Source organism: Myxine glutinosa, chromosome 8, assembly GCF_964187855.1.
Source record: "Myxine glutinosa chromosome 8, kmMyxGlut1.1, whole genome shotgun sequence".
Lineage (NCBI taxonomy): Eukaryota > Metazoa > Chordata > Myxini > Myxiniformes > Myxinidae > Myxine > Myxine glutinosa.
In genome coordinates, this window is record NC_136268.1 from 160,772,741 (window position 1) to 160,795,571 (window position 22,831).

At 38.4% G+C, this 22,831-nt stretch overlaps 1 protein-coding gene across 1 annotated transcript in view; it reads right to left on the minus strand.

The window, feature by feature from the left end:
• Nucleotides 1–2,722: 2,722 nt before the first annotated feature.
• Nucleotides 2,723–22,831, minus strand: part of MCU (mitochondrial calcium uniporter) — a 128,652-nt gene continuing 108,543 nt past the window's right edge. Inside the window, exons 6-8 of the mRNA XM_068125478.2 lie at nt 11,623–11,826; nt 6,454–6,570; nt 2,723–3,358 (exon numbers count right to left, since the gene is read on the minus strand). Of these exons, the coding sequence (XP_067981579.2) occupies nt 3,281–3,358; nt 6,454–6,570; nt 11,623–11,826 (399 nt within the window). The 3' untranslated portion in view covers nt 2,723–3,280. The remainder of the gene's footprint in view (nt 3,359–6,453; nt 6,571–11,622; nt 11,827–22,831) is intronic.

Consider the following 22,831-nt stretch of genomic DNA (forward strand, 5'->3'; position numbering starts at 1 on the left):
CCGATTCGCCTCCAGAACAGAGTAAGGCTTTTAATACCCAGCGTATAATGTGCACATCCTCGCAAGCACACGATCCCACTTGCAGGCAAGTCTACAGACGCGCGTTTCTCAGTGACGCGTGTCAGACGAACTGGCGCATTTATTTACACAGCGCAAAAATACGTATTTACAGATCGCTAGAAAGACACGAATAATAACTAAATCGTTTGTCAATGTTCCATCCATGACTGTTCGCTCATTCACTCTTCCTGATTTGCATTCAAGGACCTCTATCACTACACGGCGTAATAAATTCCGCATTTGTAATGAGATTTCAACAGGATTACGACTCAAAGGAAAAAGGAAAGAGCAGACATTTTGTAGGACTATCGTTACAAAATCGTTACATCATTACATTTATTTACAAGGTACCTCCAAATATATCTTAATCACACAGTCATTGGTTCTTTGATTAAATCATAGCACCGGGAGAGCCAGCTCCAAAAAATGGATCTTTATGATTCATTCAGCACCCAAGTAATTGGTTCTCTGTGTACTAATTAATTACACAGCACCCGGGCCCTGCTCATATGGATCCTTTGTGTCGCGAGCACAGCACCTGAGCAAAGGGTCCCATCTATATTTTCCTTATCAGGGCTTCCGTGCACCGATGGTGCGTGGAGAAGCCCAAACACCAAATCCTCCATGTATATACAAAATAACTATTCCCAGGTTCGTAAATCATACTGGACAAAAACAAGACACACTCACCTTTAAAGATCTTGTATGTGTCCAATTGATCTCAGCGGTGCCTCCATATTGTTCGGGAATAGTTATTTGACTCAAGAGGATACAAAATAACTAAACAGGGCTTTTACAAAGCAACGCTTTATTAGCTAATAATTCACTTGTTTCAATGCAATAAAGAACTACAATACTATAACGAATTTAGTAATTCAAGTCGTTGGTTCTTCTTCGTTCACCGGTGCTCTCCTGTTTTCTGTTTCCCGTTGCGTGCTCGTTCGTTCCGTCGGGCAGGGGTTATCGTGGCAAGTGCTCCTGAGTCAAGGAGATGTTCACTCTTTTATGGGCACCGCAGTATTAATCCTTCCTCCGCTAATCGTAATCCGTTCTCCGCAAACGTTACTCGGTCGCCTCACTGGCACCAGCTCGCTCCCCTCCTGCTGCGAGTTCCATTTACCAAACAATAGGGGGGTGCTCCAGCCTGGGGCTGTGACCAGGTGGACAAGAGATTACCATGTTCGTGCACATTCCTGACTTTCATTTACGAAATCGTCTATCTGCTTCGTTACCAGTCCTAATCAATGAGTTACCATTCCCAATCAATGAGTTACATTTCCACACCGCCCATGTGCTGCAGCATCGTGATGGCAAATCCATAGCTGTCAATATTTCACCGTAATCTTGCATTTCATCGGGAGCGATCAAAATGATCGAATTGATCAGTAACTCACTGCGAATTGCATCATGGAGACTGTGCTGCTGATGCAGTGCCCCCTGCAGGTTAACAAAGGAATTAGCAATTTCTTCAGAATACCAGCGGTAACTCACCTACTCTTCACGAAGCACACAGTGGGATCTTCCAACGTCCGGCGACTATTGCTGGCAAGGAGGACGCTCGGCTTAACATCTCATCGGATGGATAGAGCACTTCTTAAAAATAAAAACCTGGCCTGTGAACCACCAGTCCAACTGTTTGTAGTTTGGTCGATAAAGCCAGGTTAGACGTCTCAAAGGGAAGTGCACCAGCTCCATGCCATCCTGTCTGACTATGCCAAGTGCTTCGGAGTTGGAATGATCGTGTGTGGCTGTCAATGGTGAATCGACACGATTTGGGTTGATATGTAAATTGTAAACAAGAGACGTGCAAGTCTTCACAAATGCCACTACTGGGACAACGGAGAAAGAAGTAAGCAGCATCAGTTCATTCAGAAGTCTCTACAGGGCCAAAAGTTGGGATTCACTTTGAAGGCCGAGGGTAAGATATTAGCCGAGGGGTAAAATTTGACATTGCAGCATCAGCTTCAATAAAATACAAGATTACGGAGATCAATATCATCCATGAGAGTAAGAGGGGATGGGGTGAAGAGGATCATTGGTTGTGTTGGCCAATTATTAGCGAATGAGTTCAAGGTAACCTGATCGAGAGATACGAAATCACCGCCAGGTCGTCCCAATTGAGATTTTCAAGGTATCTGTCAAAGGAGGAGGGCAGGGGACATCGACTAAACGAGGCAGAAAAATACAGAAATCCAATAATTGGCAAAACTGTCATGTGACACTACTTATGAAATTATTTATTACGAGCAACGGTTCCCTCCCTATGGGCGGGGCTTCAATTGGGAGGCCCAAATGAAAAGGCAAAATATCAGAAATTGAAGGCTTTTTTATTTTAAACGATTTTCTATAAACATCCGTTAAATCATATCACACGCAAATCATCAAAATCTAAGCAGTATTTGTAGAATTTCAATAAAAGCCACATCACTGTTCATATCGGTAAATATTATTCCATCGTGTTTGGAAAAACTGGAAAATTGGAAAAATTGGAAAAACAAATTGGAAAAACAATATAGCCTATTTTACTCCAGGGGGTCCCAGGATTACCCATCCAAAATTTTGTTGCGATCGGTTCAGCGGTTTTTGCGGGACCTGGGAACGGACAGACGGACATTTGGTGAATTATAGTAAAGATGATCAAAATATTTTAAGAAAGTTCATGACAGTTTCCAAAAATTTATTATTCATAAGAGATAAATTACATTTTTACAGAATATCGTTCACCGTTCATTTCTGCAAAACAAAACCAGAGAGAGAGAGAGAGAGAGAGAGAGAGAGAGAGAGAATACAAAAAGAAAAACCTGTAAATCCCAAGGATTGATAGAGCGAGTTTAAAATCCAAAGACAGAACCAGCAACACCGACAGACAGGTACTAAAGGTGAAAACAAAAGGAACGTTTCCCAGTTCCGGTAAGGTACTGACATGCATACATGATATAACATAATCTCTCATGCTTCTCGTTTGCATTTAAACATTGCATTCAAAGATAATAAAGGCACAAAAAAAACTCCGCTTCACAACATCTCGTTCAAAAAATTCAGGCTGGGTTTTGGGGAAACCCTCAAGGACGAGCAAAACAGGCATGAATCGAGTCCAGAGTAATCCACCCGAGTAGCACCTTTCCAAAGAAAAGAACTTTCCACTCAAGTGTACGAAGCCTGAACTCTTCAGAGGTCCAAGTCAAGACGCAGAGCGGCGATGGCAGTACCGACTCGACCCTCAATTTCCGCCTTTAATCTCCGGCGTCGGCAGGTGCAGTTGGAGCGGATCTCTCAGCCTTTTGAGGTCCACCTCGGCCTGCAAAAGAGAGAAAAAGGTGCACCCGAGTCACGAGGCGGAGGAGGACACCCACGAGGTGGGTGCGGAGGGGAGGAAGAAGTGATGAGATTCAGAGCCACGAGGGGGCGGCACGAGCTCGGGAAGGACCTCTGCAAGTCACCAAAACTGGTCGTCTTTGGGATTTAGCAACAATTAGTCGGGCTGCTCAACAGACGAAGCTCAGAACATTTTACTGAATCAGATGGTCGTACTTTTAGTAACGTTTCACCACACCTATAGTAAAACACCGGAAGGGACAGCTCAACAAACACGCAAATGCAATTCACAAAGGTGAGATTCATATTCTTTGAAAGAAAAAAACCAAAACCATCCATCCAATTACTTCCTGGATTAAAAGTTTGAAGTGTCCATATCATCCAAGTAAACGATCAGGTCGACACCCCTATTTGAAGGTGGGACACAAACTGATGATTAATTTAACCAAACATTGAACCTTCTCATCATTTAATGTATCTTTTGTGAATACGTGAGATTACTCACTGGTAAAGGTATATCTACTTCAATACAGGTACTTGTCCCACAAGTTCTCTCTGATGAATTTTAGATAAAATGTACTAATTACAGTCCGAGAACTATCAATTTTCAATTAAATGTTCGGAACAAGAAAAGCAAATTTTATTCTGAGTTTAATTACAACAAATTTCTTGAAAACGATTAATAAAACCACTCAAGATTAATACCTGGAGAAAAAGAACGTGGTTCCCAAGGGGCAAAGATGTCCACAAAAAGTTAAACAAAGGAAAAATCCTGTTTCTCTCCAATCCTCCAACCCCTTTTCTCAGGTTATCCACCCTCTCCCGCCAGCCTTTTCATGTACACATGTACACCACATACATATTATACAGAGTCGAGGCTGGACGAGGAGCTCGGACACAGAACAGACCGTCCCCAAACAGAAAGAGAAGAACAGTGGAGGAAATAGGGAGGTAACACACCAACAGGTTAACTCAAATCCTGCCTCACACCTAGCTCGCCTTCACGCTGTAGAAACCAAAGCTTTCAGGTTCATTGGAATCTCCGGCGATGAAGCTGATTCTGAGGACCTTTCACTCGCTCCCCGCAGGCAGGTTGGTGGTCTTTCTGTCTTCTACCGACTCCTCTCCGACCTTGCTCCCCCAGCTCTCTCTTGGCTCTGTCCCCCAAATATTCCTACAGGTCGCACAAGATCTGCCAGCAACCCTCTTCTGTTGAAACTGCCAAAATCTAGACTCTCTGCTCACCTTCACTCTTTCATTCCCCTTTTCTCCTGACTCTGGAACAAACTCCCTCACTCTCTTCAATCCCACTCCTCCTTTCTTTAAAACAGCTGTTCACCACCATCTCTTATCTTCCCCCATCCAAAACCTTGATGATATTGATATCCACTTATCCTTGATGATATCCACTTTTTTGAAATACCGACTTCTTTCCTGGAAGTCCTAGCAGTGTCCATGCGTTTTTTTTTGTTTTTTTTACCACCCATCCCCCCCTTTCCCATGCCCACTCCCCACAAGCTCTCTCCCTCCCACATATCTCCCGATGCCCCTGCTCTCCATCTTGTCTCCCGCCCCAGCCTCACATGCGCCCCCGCCTCACACGCGCCCCCGCCTCACACCCCCCCTGCCTCACACCCCCCCGCCTCTCACACCCCCCCGCCTCTCACACCCCCCCGCCTCTCACACCCCCCCGCCTCTCACACCCCCCCGCCTCGCACACCCCCCGCCTCACACCCCCCGCCTCTCACACGCCCCACCTCTCACACCCCCCGCCTCTCACACCCCCCGCCTCTCACACCCCCCGCCTCTCACACCCCCCGCCTCTCACACCCCCCGCCTCACACCCCCCGCCTCTCACCCCCCGCCTCTCACACCCCCCGCCTCTCACACCCCCCGCCTCACACCCCATGCCTCTCACACCCCCCGCCTCTCACACCCCCCGCCTCTCACACCCCCCGCCTCTCACACGCCCCGCCTCTCACATCCCCCGCCTCTCACACCCCCTCCTCTCACACACCCCCCGCCTCTCACACCCCCTGCCTCTCACACCCCCCGCCTCTCACCCCCCCCCCCCGCCTCTCACACCCCCCCCGCCTCTCACACCCCCCCCGCCTCTCACACGCCCCGCCTCTCACATGCCCCGCCTCTCACACGCCCCGCCTCTCACCCCCCCCCCCCGCCTCTCACCCCCCCCCCCCCGCCTCTCACACGCCCCGCCTCTCACACGCCCCGCCTCTCACACGCCCCGTTTCTCACACATCCTGCCTTGGCTTGATCCGATTGGTTCTTAGAAGCAAGCCCAAGTATCCCACTGACGTAAGCAGCACTGGATATTTAAGGCTTAAATGTCTTAAATAAGACACAAGAACAACAACAGGCATTTTAAGGCCATTTTCCCTGCAAGAGCGGGGGTTAGCTTAAATGTCTTAAATAAGAAAACAAATAAAGTTGTTATTGTTATTATTATTATTATTATTATTATTATATTTTATTTAATACATTGCAGCAAACAGCTAAATATAACTGAGTTCAAAGCACCTTGTTTTTGTTTTTTTAAGTTGTCTATTTATGATGTGGGCCCTGACCTTTTTGACATATACTCAAGTAGGGCTTGAGGTGCAATAGGTTGAGAACCCCTGCTGCAGACAGTTTTCACTTACTTTTTCCAATGTTCAAACTTCCTCTTTCTCTAGTGTTGAATTCTCTGTTCTACAATTCGCTCTTCTTCCTTTTCAAAAGGCCGAAATGTTCGATTTTCATTCATCGTTCCTTTCAATGAACGCTATCTCTTACTAGTGTACCACTGCATGTCCCCCTCTACTCCCATCTACCCCTACCCCTCCCTTTCAAATTCCCCCCCTCACCTATCCTCTTCATATCTCCAGCCCCACCCCCCCCCTTCAAATCTCCAGCCCCACCCCTCCCCTTCAAATTCTCCCCCCTCCCTCACCTATACCCTTCAAATCTCCCCCCTCTGTTATATTCGTTCAGGTTGTGAATTGGATGAGGAAAATGGCGAGGAGTGGGGTGGGGACTTGAGGAATTGCATTTGTTTCCATTTTACCGAACAGGCCCCACCTGAGCGATTTCATCCTTCAGCCGATTGTAAGTACCAACATCAAACCTCCTCTTCTGGGCATGGTGGTGAAAAAACCTCAGGTACTGACGGTCACGAGCATCTGGGTAGAGGTATTCCTGAAAACAAATACAGCCACCACCTTTTATACCACAACATTTTATTTTGTTTGTTCTTTTGCAAATACCGTACAGTACTGCACATCGATTCAAATACTACTTTTATCGACTTCCAATACCTTCCAAAATGGATGCAGCAAAAAAAAAAATAAAAAAAAATACAACTGTCAGTCTGTGCTGTGAATACAATACAAGGCCTCATTTCCATGACAACGTACCAGAAAACCCATGATTAAACAACAACAACCTCTTATGAAGAGTTAACTTGGCCTGAGTTGAACTTTACGACACCGTAAAACATGCAATGAACGTGTCATGAGCATCTATCTATAATTCCAGTAATCTCTGTCTGTCTGTACGTTTGTTTGTCTGTGACCGCTGTTTCTCGACAACCACGGGTCCGATATACTTTTAACTTGCCAGGTATATTGCTGGGGACCCGAGGATGTGCCTTTTCAAGGTTTCATATTAATTGGACAATTACTTACCGAGCTATGTCCAAAAAACGATTCAACCAATCAGAGAGCAGCGAACGATCGCGTGTGCCGGCGTTGCGAATGGACCAAACCATTCCATGTAAATAGAGGGGGGGGTTCTGTGGTCGTTGCGAATGGACGAAACCATTTCATGTAAATAGAGGGGGGGGATTGTCACTGTACTCGCAAGCCGTTCGCCGTTCGCTTTGGCGTTGCGAATGGACCAAACCATTTCATGTAAATAGAGGGGGGGGGATATAATTTTAGATAGATATATAGTACGGGCATATATATAGTACGGGCATGCCCTAGTTATAAAGAATTGCAGGGGTAACCGACGTTGCCCGGCGCTGTTATAAATAATTGTAATCCTCTTCGCATTTTGAAGAATTTGTTTTCTATTTTTTTGTGGGGGTCTAAAACACTGATCTACACCCACTAAGGAATGCGGTTAAAAAAAAAAAACCACCTTTAGAGGCCATGCGGGGGTTGGCCTTTTTCGGGAACCGTGGTTGTTGTTGTTTTTTTGGTCCCCTTTTTGAAGCAATGTTTTACGGCCGGATGCCCTTCCTGACGCCAACCCTTTTTGCCACCTTTAGCGACAAACAGGGAATTACCAGTGAACTGGTACTCAATTAGCCGACCTCGGAAGGATGACAGGCTGAGTCAACCCTACCCCTACTTGTTAGTAAGGAATGCGGTTGATCACTTAATATTACCTTTCATATAGTTAAAGGCTTGAGCACTTATAGAGCAATTGAAAAGAAATCCAAAATGTTTGCGTGTCTTGTTTGCGTGTCTTGTCTGTCATTGCACCCGTTTGTGTTTTGATGAACGACATTAACTCTGCATTATAGCATGTAAAGGTTAAATAAGTATGCTACACGAGGTGACTTGCCTTTGCCTTCCCAAATGTAGCAAAATGGAGGGGAAAAAAATAATTAAATACCACAACGTAGCTCCTCTTTTTGAACGGCAACAGACGTTCTTCACTGTCCACAATGGAGAGCTAGCAGGTTAGACAGAAGCTTAGAGTCCCCTCTAATGCTGACGCACAACACCCGGTCTTAAACAGGACAGTTTTTAGTCGAATCCCATTCCAACAGCCATCAAACTGCAACAAATTAACTGAGGCAAGGATGCAATCTCTGAACTATCTCATCAATCCTGTTTTTAATACTACAGTAATAATGGAATCGTTTCTGCATTTACACTTGGTTCAAACAAAGTTATTCTTCTCCAAACGGATTACTAACATAAAGGTAAAATCGGGAATATCGACTAAATGTGGAAGCACTTCCTGCATTATTTTATTATTTGGTTTTAACAAATGCTAGATGTATATTAATTATTAAAACGTACAATTTTGCTGGATAAGCCATTAAGACACTGTGGTATCTCTGACAGGTACAAGTCATACAGATTAAATTCGAGTTAGTGAACATCCAAAAGGACAACGTTACAATTTGCCAATTCGTTATTTCCATCTGAGAACTCTGGTCATGGTTCAGAGGTCAAAGGTTCAAATGCCACATACAATGTCGATTTGTCCAACATCCACCTGGAGCTTTTGCAAAAGTATGTAGAGGCCTCATATCATTGCCCAAAATGTAATAAGTATACAAGCTCCAAACCATGAGTCTTAGATCAACACTAACCATTGTGCTTTGCTGTCCATTAAATTGCAATAAATAGTGTTACGGATTTGTCACTTCCGTTGTTGTGGTTTTCATCCACTGTAAACATTTTTGATTCCATGTACTATTATTGTTGTCGTTTAAGGGAGATGGAGGTTACTATTTTCAAAAGGTAAAAAAGTCAATCTTTTAAATGAAACCGGAACCGGACGACGACGAAGAGGAAGAGGAGAAGGCGGAGCGAGTGAGTCGGGGAAGAAGACTAGCTGCTTCGAGGTCTGGAGCAAACATTAACGAACGGAGGTCACTGGCGAACTTCGGGTTTCCCGGGAAAGGGATTCCTGCGACAGAGTTGTTATCGCTGTGACAGATCAACCTGCGTGTCAGGTTTTGCGGTCGATTCCGAGGAGAATCATCGTCGTGCCGTTACGCCTCGAGAACGGGCCGTCGGCCATTTTGACTCGTGCGCTTTGCGCATCGCGCAAGGTTTTTCACTTCGCTTCAACCATTTTCACCGCATCCAGACGTTTATCTGGTGTGTGTGTGTGTAACGTGGAATTTGAAGGTAAATCTGCGGTTCGCCGGTTTGGAGCCGTGAAACGTCCATACCCGAGGGTGTGATTTCCCAGTCGCCTGGAGGGCGCCTTTGGATTTCCCCGTCGCCTTGAGGGCACCTTTGCGCAGCTTTGGCCGCGTGACTGTGACTGCCATCCGAACGGGATTCTGGTCTCGATTCGACATCGTTCTGACCATTACTGGAGCGGATCGAATTTGGCTTGAAGCCAGAATCAACTTTGGCTTGAAGCCTGGAAAGAGACATTGGGGAATGTTCTTCTTTTCGCTCACTTGGAGCACAGTGAGTTATATTGTACGAACCTGATGGTACCATCATAGGAAATATATATTGGTTGTACAATTGATTACTATTGTTGTTGTACTGTTATGCTTGTGTGATCTTAATACAATATTTGTTTGTTGGTAACAATTGGTGTGGCTTCACCATTGATCTTTGACATACAGAATAACACATTTTTCTGCCGTGACTCCTCTCGGGGCTCGGAGGTACACCGTGACTGGGGGTTGGGGAGGAGCACGTAACAATAGAAATTCACTTAAATTGGCAAATTAAATCTTACTAGAATTCACCAAATGTCCGTCTGTCCGTTCGAAGGTACCGCAAAAACGGCTCAACCGATCGCAACGATATTTTGGGTGGGTATTCCTGGGACCCCTGGGAGTAAAAAAAAAAAAAAAAAGCCACCTTTAGAGGCCATTTTTTCCCCGCAAGCGGGGGTTGGCCTTTTTCGGGGACCGTGGTTGTTGTTGTTTTTCGGTCCTCTTTTTGAAGCAATGTTTTACGGCCGGATGCCCTTCCTGCCGCCAACCCTTTTTGTCGCCTTTTATGACAAGCAGGGAATTACCAGTGAACTGGTACTCAATTAGCCGACCTCGGAAGGATGACAGGCTGAGTCAACCCCCCTGGCGTTAATTCAGCGATCGACCGGGATTCGAACCCAGGATCCTAGGATCCTAAGCTGACACCCTAGCCGCTAGCCCAACACCAGGGATAAAAACCTGGGAGTAAAATAGGCTATATTGTTTTTCCAATTTTCCAGTTTTTCCAAACACGATGGAATAATATTTACCGATATGAACAGTGATGTGGCTTTTATTGAAATTCTACAAATACTGTTTAGATTTTGATGACAATTATGAACCTGCCACGAATGCGGAAGTGGACAGATGACGGCAATGTGCGGGTTTGATAATATCCAAATACAACCGTCATTCAATCGTAATGTTAAATCGTTAAACGTTAATAGTGTTAATCGTTTTGTTAAAGTATCAATTGATGATTGGAATTGAGTCAATACAATTACGATTTTGAAGTTGTAATTGTATTCACCCAACCGTACGGAACTTCACATCAGGATTTAAATATTTGTTTATGTCACGAATGTTGTTCAAAGTTTATTTTTTATATAAATGTTATTTCATTTGTGATTGGAGTTATGCTGTTTGGAATGAAAAAAGAGATAACGAGTTCAAGTGAATGATGAAATGCCGTGACAGTTTCTACTTTCTAAACGTGAATTCGCGGATCGCCATATGCAGATTCGCCATTGACTGGATATGGAACAAACGTACCCGTTTGTTTGCGAACGGGTACATTTTCATGGAAGTCCTTCACGAACTTGCTGTCCATGTCTGACGTGTGACTGAAGGTGCTACAGGAATGTGGAATTTATTAGTTTCATGCTTTAGCATTCACCGTTTCTGCATTGTCTGTTTGCCTCTGGCCTCCCACCCGTGCGTAGCACGGGTATCTCACTAGTTTAATATAATCATGGAGTCTCGTTCTACGTGAAAAACATAAGAGTCAACTAGGACGGCACTCAGTTGAGAGCATACCTCCGCTGGTTGGCCATATCACTGAATAGTGAAGAATCACTTAAAAATCCTAGTAGCTGGATCCAGATCCGGATCTTCACCAAAATCTAATCATTTCATCCTTGTGATATACGCTACATCTCTGCCAAATTTCCTCCGAATCCGTCCACAACTTTTTGAGATATTTTGTTCACAAACGGACAGACAAACAAACAGACAGACAGGTGTGAAAACATAACCTCCATCCACGTTTGGTGGCGGAGGTAAAAATGCCAAAAAAGGAAAATAACTACATCCACTACCATTCAGGCCTGACTTACAAGTATTTTATGGAACTGATCTCAAATTCACCATCAATTACAACAATAAAAGCAGTGAATATCACGGTTTGACATTCACCCAGTAAGAAATAAAAACATTTGATGCAGTCATTTGAGATTGATAAACAAGTTAACCCACACTAACCATAACATTATCACAGTTAAAAAAGCAACAAGACGTTATTAAAGAGTAACAAACACGATGCCAAATAGACAACCCAAGCCTACCTGCTGGGTAAGGATGAAGTAGGCATACATGGCAATGGCGCTGCCGTACGTCACAAAGTATGTCACAGGCTCCATGATGTCCCATGAGTACTCCCACCAGGTGAGCCTTGCTAGGACTCCAAACTGAGTGGCCATGTATGCGAGGCCTCCCCACAGCACAAAGCGCGTTCTCTTCTGTGCCTTTTGGACAATGTCTTGTTTAATCTGCGTACACGGCAATAAACATCCCCGATGAACCAAGACAACTGGCATTTACCAATGGTTTATTCAAATGCATGGATTAGAGCCGAGAAAACTAGCATTTACCAATGGTTTATTTAAATACTTAGATCAGAACAAAGAAAACTGGCATTTACCAATGGTTTTTTTAAATGTGTTGATTAGAGCCGAGAAAACTGGCAATTACCAATGGTTTATTTAAATACTTAGATCAGAACAAAGAAAACTGGCAATTACCAATGGTTTATTAAAATACTTAGATCAGAACAAAGAAAACTGGCATTTACCAATGGTTTATTTCAATGTATGGATCAGAACAAAGAAGACTGGCATTTACCAATGGTTTATTTAAATACTTCGATCAGAACAAAGAAAACTGGCATTTACCAATGGTTTATTTAAATACTTCGATCAGAACAAAGAAAACTGGCATTTACCAATGGTTTATTTCAATGTACGGATCAGAACAAAGAAAACTGGCATTTACCAATGGTTTATTTAAATACTTCGATCAGAACAAAGAAAACTGGCATTTACCAATGGTTTATTTCAATGTATGGATCAGAACAAAGAAGACTGGCATTTACCAATGGTTTATTTAAATACTTCGATCAGAACAAAGAAACCTGGCATTTACCAATGGTTTATTTAAATACTTCGATCAGAACAAAGAAAACTGGCAATTACCAATGGTTTATTTAAATACTTAGATCAGAACAAAGAAAACTGGCATTTACCAATGGCTTATTTAAATGTATGGATCAGAACAAAGAAGACTGGCATTTACCAATGCTTTATTCAAATGCATGGATTAGAGCAGAGAAAACTGGCATTTACCAATGGTTTATTTAAATACTTCGATCAGAACAAAGAAAACTGGCATTTACCAATGGTTTATTTAAATACTTCGATCAGAACAAAGAAAACTGGCATTTACCAATGGTTTATTTAAATACTTCGATCAGAACAAAGAAAACTGGCATTTACCAATGGTTTATTTCAATGTACGGATCAGAACAAAGAAAACTGGCATTTACCAATGGCTTATTTAAATGTATGGACCAGAACAAAGAAAACTGGCATTTACCAATGGTTTATTGAAATACTTCGATCAGAACAAAGAAAACTGGCATTTACCAATGGTTTATTTAAATGTATGGATCAGAACAAAGAAAACTGGCATTTACCAATGGTTTATTTAAATGCATGCATCAGAACAAAGAAAACTGGCATTTACCAATGGTTTAGTTAAATGTGTGGATCAGAACAAAGAAAACTGGCATTTCCCAATGGTTTATTTAAATGCATGCATCAGAACAAAGAAAACTGGCATTTACCAATGGTTTATTTAAATGTGTGGATCAGAACAAAGAAAACTGGCATTTACCAATGGTTTATTTAAATGTATGGATCAGAACAAAGAAAACTGGCATTTACCAATGGTTTATTTAAATGTATGGATCAGAACAAAGAAAACTGGCATTTACCAATGGTTTATTTAAATGCATGCATCAGAACAAAGAAAACTGGCATTTACCAATGGTTTAGTTAAATGTGTGGATCAGAACAAAGAAAACTGGCATTTACCAATGGTTTATTTAAATGCATGCATCAGAACAAAGAAAACTGGCATTTACCAATGGATTATTTAAACGCATGGATCAGAACAAAGAAAACTGGCATTTACCAATGGTTTATTTAAATGCATGCATCAGAACAAAGAAAACTGGCATTTACCAATGGTTTATTTAAATGCATGGATCAGAACCAAGAAAACTGGCATTTACCAATTGTTTATTTAAATGCATGGATCAGAACAAAGAAAACTGGCATTTACCAATGGTTTATTTAAACGCATGGATCAGAACAAAGAAAACTGGCATTTACCAATGGTTTATTTAAATGCATGGATCAGAACCAAGAAAACTGGCATTTACCAATTGTTTATTTAAATGCATGGATCAGAACAAAGAAAACTGGCATTTACCAATGGTTTATTTAAATGTGTGGATCAGAACCAAGAAAACTAGCATTTACCAATGGTTTATTTAAATGTGTGGATCAGCACAAAGAAAACTGGCATTTACCAATTGTTTATTTAAATGCATGCATCAGAACAAAGAAAACTGGCATTTACCAATGGTTTATTTAAATGTGTGGATCAGAACCAAGAAAACTAGCATTTACCAATGGTTTATTTAAATGTGTGGATCAGAACAAAGAAAACTGGCATTTACCAATGGTTTATTTAAATGTGTGGATCAGAACCAAGAAAACTGGCATTTACCAATGGTTTATTTAAATGCATGGATCAGAACAAAGAAAACTGGCATTTACCAATGGTTTATTTAAATGTGTGGATCAGAACCAAGAAAACTAGCATTTACCAATGGTTTATTTAAATGTGTGGATCAGAACCAAGAAAACTAGCATTTACCAATGGTTTATTTAAATGCATGCATCAGAACAAAGAAAACTGGCATTTACCAATGGTTTATTTAAATGTGTGGATCAGAACCAAGAAAACTAGCATTTACCAATGGTTTATTTAAATGCATGGATCAGAACAAAGAAAACTGGCATTTACCAATGGTTTATTTAAATGTGTGGATCAGAACCAAGAAAACTGGCATTTACCAATTGTTTATTTAAATACTTGGATCAGAACAAAGAAAACTGGCATTTACCAAAGGTTTATTTAAATGTGTGGATCAGAACAAAGAAAACTGGCATTTACCAATTGTTTATTTAAATGTGTGGATCAGAACAAAGAAAACTGGCATTTACCAATGGTTTATTTAAATGTGTGGATCAGAACCACGAAAACTGGCATTTACCAATGGTTTATTTAAATGTGTGGATCAGAACCAAGAAAACTGGCATTTACCAATTGTTTATTTAAATACTTGGATCAGAACAAAGAAAACTAGCATTTACCAATTGTTTATTTAAATACTTGGATCAGAACAAAGAAAACTAGCATTTACCAATGGTTTATTTAAATGTGTGGATCAGAACCAAGAAAACTGGCATTTACCAATTGTTTATTTAAATACTTGGATCAGAACAAAGAAAACTGGCATTTACCAAAGGTTTATTTAAATGTGTGGATCAGAACAAAGAAAACTGGCATTTACCAATTGTTTATTTAAATACTTGGATCAGAACAAAGAAAACTGGCATTTACCAATGGTTTATTTAAATACTTGGATCAGAACAAAGAAAACTGGCATTTACCAATGGTTTATTTAAATGTGTGGATCAGAACCAAGAAAACTAGCATTTACCAATGGTTTATTTAAATGTGTGGATCAGAACCAAGAAAACTGGCATTTACCAATTGTTTATTTAAATACTTGGATCAGAACAAAGAAAACTAGCATTTACCAATTGTTTATTTAAATACTTGGATCAGAACAAAGAAAACTAGCATTTACCAATGGTTTATTTAAATGTGTGGATCAGAACCAAGAAAACTGGCATTTACCAAAGGTTTATTTAAATGTGTGGATCAGAACAAAGAAAACTGGCATTTACCAATTGTTTATTTAAATACTTGGATCAGAACAAAGAAAACTGGCATTTACCAATGGTTTATTTAAATGTGTGGATCAGAACAAAGAAAACTGGCATTTACCAATGGTTTATTTAAATGTGTGGATCAGAACCAAGAAAACTAGCATTTACCAATGGTTTATTTAAATGTGTGGATCAGAACCAAGAAAACTGGCATTTACCAATTGTTTATTTAAATACTTGGATCAGAACAAAGAAAACTGGCATTTACCAATGGTTTATTTAAATGTGTGGATCAGAACCAAGAAAACTGGCATTTACCAATTGTTTATTTAAATACTTGGATCAGAACAAAGAAAACTGGCATTTACCAATGGTTTATTTAAATGTGTGGATCAGAACAAAGAAAACTGGCATTTACCAATGGTTTATTTAAATGTGTGGATCAGAACCAAGAAAACTAGCATTTACCAATGGTTTATTTAAATGTGTGGATCAGAACCAAGAAAACTAGCATTTACCAATGGTTTATTTAAATGTGTGGATCAGAACAAAGAAAACTGGCATTTACCAATTGTTTATTTAAATACTTGGATCAGAACAAAGAAAACTGGCATTTACCAATGGTTTATTTAAATGTGTGGATCAGAACCAAGAAAACTAGCATTTACCAATGGTTTATTTAAATGTGTGGATCAGAACCAAGAAAACTGGCATTTACCAATTGTTTATTTAAATACTTGGATCAGAACAAAGAAAACTAGCATTTACCAATTGTTTATTTAAATACTTGGATCAGAACAAAGAAAACTAGCATTTACCAATGGTTTATTTAAATGTGTGGATCAGAACAAAGAAAACTGGCATTTACCAATGGTTTATTTAAATGCATGCATCAGAACAAAGAAAACTGGCATTTACCAATGGTTTAGTTAAATGTGTGGATCAGAACAAAGAAAACTGGCATTTACCAATGGTTTATTTAAATGCATGCATCAGAACAAAGAAAACTGGCATTTACCAATGGATTATTTAAACGCATGGATCAGAACAAAGAAAACTGGCATTTACCAATGGTTTATTTAAATGCATGCATCAGAACAAAGAAAACTGGCATTTACCAATGGTTTATTTAAATGCATGGATCAGAACCAAGAAAACTGGCATTTACCAATTGTTTATTTAAATGCATGGATCAGAACAAAGAAAACTGGCATTTACCAATGGTTTATTTAAACGCATGGATCAGAACAAAGAAAACTGGCATTTACCAATGGTTTATTTAAATGCATGGATCAGAACCAAGAAAACTGGCATTTACCAATTGTTTATTTAAATGCATGGATCAGAACAAAGAAAACTGGCATTTACCAATGGTTTATTTAAATGTGTGGATCAGAACCAAGAAAACTAGCATTTACCAATGGTTTATTTAAATGTGTGGATCAGCACAAAGAAAACTGGCATTTACCAATTGTTTATTTAAATGCATGCATCAGAACAAAGAAAACTGGCATTTACCAATGGTTTATTTAAATGTGTGGATCAGAACCAAGAAAACTAGCATTTACCAATGGTTTATTTAAATGTGTGGATCAGAACAAAGAAAACTGGCATTTACCAATGGTTTATTTAAATGTGTGGATCAGAACCAAGAAAACTGGCATTTACCAATGGTTTATTTAAATGCATGGATCAGAACAAAGAAAACTGGCATTTACCAATGGTTTATTTAAATGTGTGGATCAGAACCAAGAAAACTAGCATTTACCAATGGTTTATTTAAATGTGTGGATCAGAACCAAGAAAACTAGCATTTACCAATGGTTTATTTAAATGCATGCATCAGAACAAAGAAAACTGGCATTTACCAATGGTTTATTTAAATGTGTGGATCAGAACCAAGAAAACTAGCATTTACCAATGGTTTATTTAAATGCATGGATCAGAACAAAGAAAACTGGCATTTACCAATGGTTTATTTAAATGTGTGGATCAGAACCAAGAAAACTGGCATTTACCAATTGTTTATTTAAATACTTGGATCAGAACAAAGAAAACTGGCATTTACCAAAGGTTTATTTAAATGTGTGGATCAGAACAAAGAAAACTGGCATTTACCAATTGTTTATTTAAATGTGTGGATCAGAACAAAGAAAACTGGCATTTACCAATGGTTTATTTAAATGTGTGGATCAGAACCACGAAAACTGGCATTTACCAATGGTTTATTTAAATGTGTGGATCAGAACCAAGAAAACTGGCATTTACCAATTGTTTATTTAAATACTTGGATCAGAACAAAGAAAACTAGCATTTACCAATTGTTTATTTAAATACTTGGATCAGAACAAAGAAAACTAGCATTTACCAATGGTTTATTTAAATGTGTGGATCAGAACCAAGAAAACTGGCATTTACCAATTGTTTATTTAAATACTTGGATCAGAACAAAGAAAACTGGCATTTACCAAAGGTTTATTTAAATGTGTGGATCAGAACAAAGAAAACTGGCATTTACCAATTGTTTATTTAAATACTTGGATCAGAACAAAGAAAACTGGCATTTACCAATGGTTTATTTAAATACTTGGATCAGAACAAAGAAAACTGGCATTTACCAATGGTTTATTTAAATGTGTGGATCAGAACCAAGAAAACTAGCATTTACCAATGGTTTATTTAAATGTGTGGATCAGAACCAAGAAAACTGGCATTTACCAATTGTTTATTTAAATACTTGGATCAGAACAAAGAAAACTAGCATTTACCAATTGTTTATTTAAATACTTGGATCAGAACAAAGAAAACTAGCATTTACCAATGGTTTATTTAAATGTGTGGATCAGAACCAAGAAAACTGGCATTTACCAAAGGTTTATTTAAATGTGTGGATCAGAACAAAGAAAACTGGCATTTACCAATTGTTTATTTAAATACTTGGATCAGAACAAAGAAAACTGGCATTTACCAATGGTTTATTTAAATGTGTGGATCAGAACAAAGAAAACTGGCATTTACCAATGGTTTATTTAAATGTGTGGATCAGAACCAAGAAAACTAGCATTTACCAATGGTTTATTTAAATGTGTGGATCAGAACCAAGAAAACTGGCATTTACCAATTGTTTATTTAAATACTTGGATCAGAACAAAGAAAACTGGCATTTACCAATGGTTTATTTAAATGTGTGGATCAGAACCAAGAAAACTGGCATTTACCAATTGTTTATTTAAATACTTGGATCAGAACAAAGAAAACTGGCATTTACCAATGGTTTATTTAAATGTGTGGATCAGAACAAAGAAAACTGGCATTTACCAATGGTTTATTTAAATGTGTGGATCAGAACCAAGAAAACTAGCATTTACCAATGGTTTATTTAAATGTGTGGATCAGAACCAAGAAAACTAGCATTTACCAATGGTTTATTTAAATGTGTGGATCAGAACAAAGAAAACTGGCATTTACCAATTGTTTATTTAAATACTTGGATCAGAACAAAGAAAACTGGCATTTACCAATGGTTTATTTAAATGTGTGGATCAGAACCAAGAAAACTAGCATTTACCAATGGTTTATTTAAATGTGTGGATCAGAACCAAGAAAACTGGCATTTACCAATTGTTTATTTAAATACTTGGATCAGAACAAAGAAAACTAGCATTTACCAATTGTTTATTTAAATACTTGGATCAGAACAAAGAAAACTAGCATTTACCAATGGTTTATTTAAATGTGTGGATCAGAACCAAGAAAACTGGCATTTACCAAAGGTTTATTTAAATGTGTGGATCAGAACAAAGAAAACTGGCATTTACCAAAGGTTTATTTAAATGTGTGGATCAGAACAAAGAAAACTGGCATTTACCAATTGTTTATTTAAATACTTGGATCAGAACAAAGAAAACTGGCATTTACCAATGGTTTATTTAAATGTGTGGATCAGAACCAAGAAAACTAGCATTTACCAATGGTTTATTTAAATGTGTGGATCAGAACCAAGAAAACTAGCATTTACCAATGGTTTATTTAAATGTGTGGATCAGAACCAAGAAAACTAGCATTTACCAATGGTTTATTTAAATGTGTGGATCAGAACCAAGAAAACTGGCATTTACCAATGGTTTATTTAAATACTTGGATCAGAACCAAGAAAACTGGCATTTACCAATGGTTTATTTAAATGTGTGGATCAGAACCAAGAAAACTAGCATTTACCAATGGTTTATTTAAATGTGTGGATCAGAACCAAGAAAACTGGCATTTACCAATTGTTTATTTAAATACTTGGATCAGAACCAAGAAAACTAGCATTTACCAATGGTTTATTTAAATGTGTGGATCAGAACCAAGAAAACTAGCATTTACCAATGGTTTATTTAAATGTGTGGATCAGAACCAAGAAAACTAGCATTTACCAATGGTTTATTTAAATGTGTGGATCAGAACCAAGAAAACTGGCATTTACCAATGGTTTATTTAAATACTTGGATCAGAACCAAGAAAACTGGCATTTACCAATGGTTTATTTAAATGTGTGGATCAGAACCAAGAAAACTAGCATTTACCAATGGTTTATTTAAATGTGTGGATCAGAACCAAGAAAACTGGCATTTACCAATTGTTTATTTAAATACTTGGATCAGAACAAAGAAAACTGGCATTTACCAATGGTTTATTTAAATGTGTGGATCAGAACCAAGAAAACTGGCATTTACCAATTGTTTATTTAAATACTTGGATCAGAACAAAGAAAACTGGCATTTACCAAAGGTTTATTTAAATGTGTGGATCAGAACAAAGAAAACTGGCATTTACCAATTGTTTATTTAAATACTTGGATCAGAACAAAGAAAACTGGCATTTACCAAAGGTTTATTTAAATGTGTGGATCAGAACAAAGAAAACTGGCATTTACCAATTGTTTATTTAAATACTTGGATCAGAACAAAGAAAACTGGCATTTACCAATGGTTTATTTAAATGTGTGGATCAGAACCAAGAAAACTGGCATTTACCAATTGTTTATTTAAATACTTGGATCAGAACAAAGAAAACTAGCATTTACCAATGGTTTATTTAAATGTGTGGATCAGAACCAAGAAAACTGGCATTTACCAATTGTTTATTTAAATACTTGGATCAGAACAAAGAAAACTGGCATTTACCAATGGTTTATTTAAATGTGTGGATCAGAACCAAGAAAACTGGCATTTACCAATTGTTTATTTAAATACTTGGATCAGAACCAAGAAAACTAGCATTTACCAATTGTTTATTTAAATGTGTGGATCAGAACCAAGAAAACTGGCATTTACCAATGGTTTATTTAAATGTGTGGATCAGAACCAAGAAAACTGGCATTTACCAATTGTTTATTTAAATGTGTGGATCAGAACAAAGAAAACTGGCATTTACCAATGGTTTATTTAAATGTGTGGATCAGAACCAAGAAAACTGGCATTTACCAATTGTTTATTTAAATACTTGGATCAGAACCAAGAAAACTAGCATTTACCAATGGTTTATTTAAATGTGTGGATCAGAACCAAGAAAACTAGCATTTACCAATGGTTTATTTAAATGTGTGGATCAGAACCAAGAAAACTGGCATTTACCAATGGTTTATTTAAATGTGTGGATCAGAACCAAGAAAACTAGCATTTACCAATGGTTTATTTAAATGTGTGGATCAGAACCAAGAAAACTAGCATTTACCAATGGTTTATTTAAATGTGTGGATCAGAACCAAGAAAACTGGCATTTACCAATGGTTTATTTAAATACTTGGATCAGAACCAAGAAAACTGGCATTTACCAATGGTTTATTTAAATGTGTGGATCAGAACCAAGAAAACTAGCATTTACCAATGGTTTATTTAAATGTGTGGATCAGAACCAAGAAAACTGGCATTTACCAATTGTTTATTTAAATACTTGGATCAGAACAAAGAAAACTGGCATTTACCAATGGTTTATTTAAATGTGTGGATCAGAACCAAGAAAACTGGCATTTACCAATTGTTTATTTAAATACTTGGATCAGAACCAAGAAAACTGGCATTTACCAATGGTTTATTTAAATGTGTGGATCAGAACCAAGAAAACTGGCATTTACCAATGGTTTATTTAAATGTGTGGATCAGAACCAAGAAAACTAGCATTTACCAATGGTTTATTTAAATGTGTGGATCAGAACCAAGAAAACTGGCATTTACCAATGGTTTATTTAAATGTGTGGATCAGAACCAAGAAAACTAGCATTTACCAATGGTTTATTTAAATGTGTGGATCAGAACCAAGAAAACTGGCATTTACCAATTGTTTATTTAAATACTTGGATCAGAACAAAGAAAACTGGCATTTACCAATGGTTTATTTAAATGTGTGGATCAGAACAAAGAAAACTGGCATTTACCAATGGTTTATTTAAATGTGTGGATCAGAACCAAGAAAACTGGCATTTACCAATGGTTTATTTAAATGCGTGGATCAGAACCAAGAAAACTGGCATTTACCAATTGTTTATTTAAATACTTGGATCAGAACAAAGAAAACTGGCATTTACCAATGGTTTATTTAAATGTGTGGATCAGAACAAAGAAAACTGGCATTTACCAATTGTTTATTTAAATGTGTGGATCAGAACAAAGAAAACTGGCATTTACCAATGGTTTATTTAAATGTGTGGATCAGAACAAAGAAAACTGGCATTTACCAATGGTTTATTTAAATACTTGGATCAGAACCAAGAAAACTAGCATTTACCAATGGTTTATTTAAATGTGTGGATCAGAACAAAGAAAACTGGCATTTACCAATTGTTTATTTAAATGTGTGGATCAGAACAAAGAAAACTGGCATTTACCAATTGTTTATTTAAATGTGTGGATCAGAACAAAGAAAACTGGCATTTACCAATGGTTTATTTAAATGTGTGGATCAGAACAAAGAAAACTGGCATTTACCAATGGTTTATTTAAATGTGTGGATCAGAACAAAGAAAACTGGCATTTACCAATTGTTTATTTAAATGTGTGGATCAGAACAAAGAAAACTGGCATTTACCAATGGTTTATTTAAATGTGTGGATCAGAACAAAGAAAACTGGCATTTACCAATGGTTTATTTAAATGTGTGGATCAGAACCAAGAAAACTGGCATTTACCAATTGTTTATTTAAATGTGTGGATCAGAACAAAGAAAACTGGCATTTACCAATGGTTTATTTAAATGCGTGGATCAGAACAAAGAAAACTGGCATTTACCAAAGGTTTATTTAAATGCATGGATCAGAACAAAGAAAACTGGCATTTACCAATGGTTTATTTAAATGTGTGGATCAGAACAAAGAAAACTGGCATTTACCAATGGTTTATTTAAATGCATGGATCAGAACAAAGAAAACTGGCATTTACCAATGGTTTATTTAAATGTGTGGATCAGAACAAAGAAAACTGGCATTTACCAA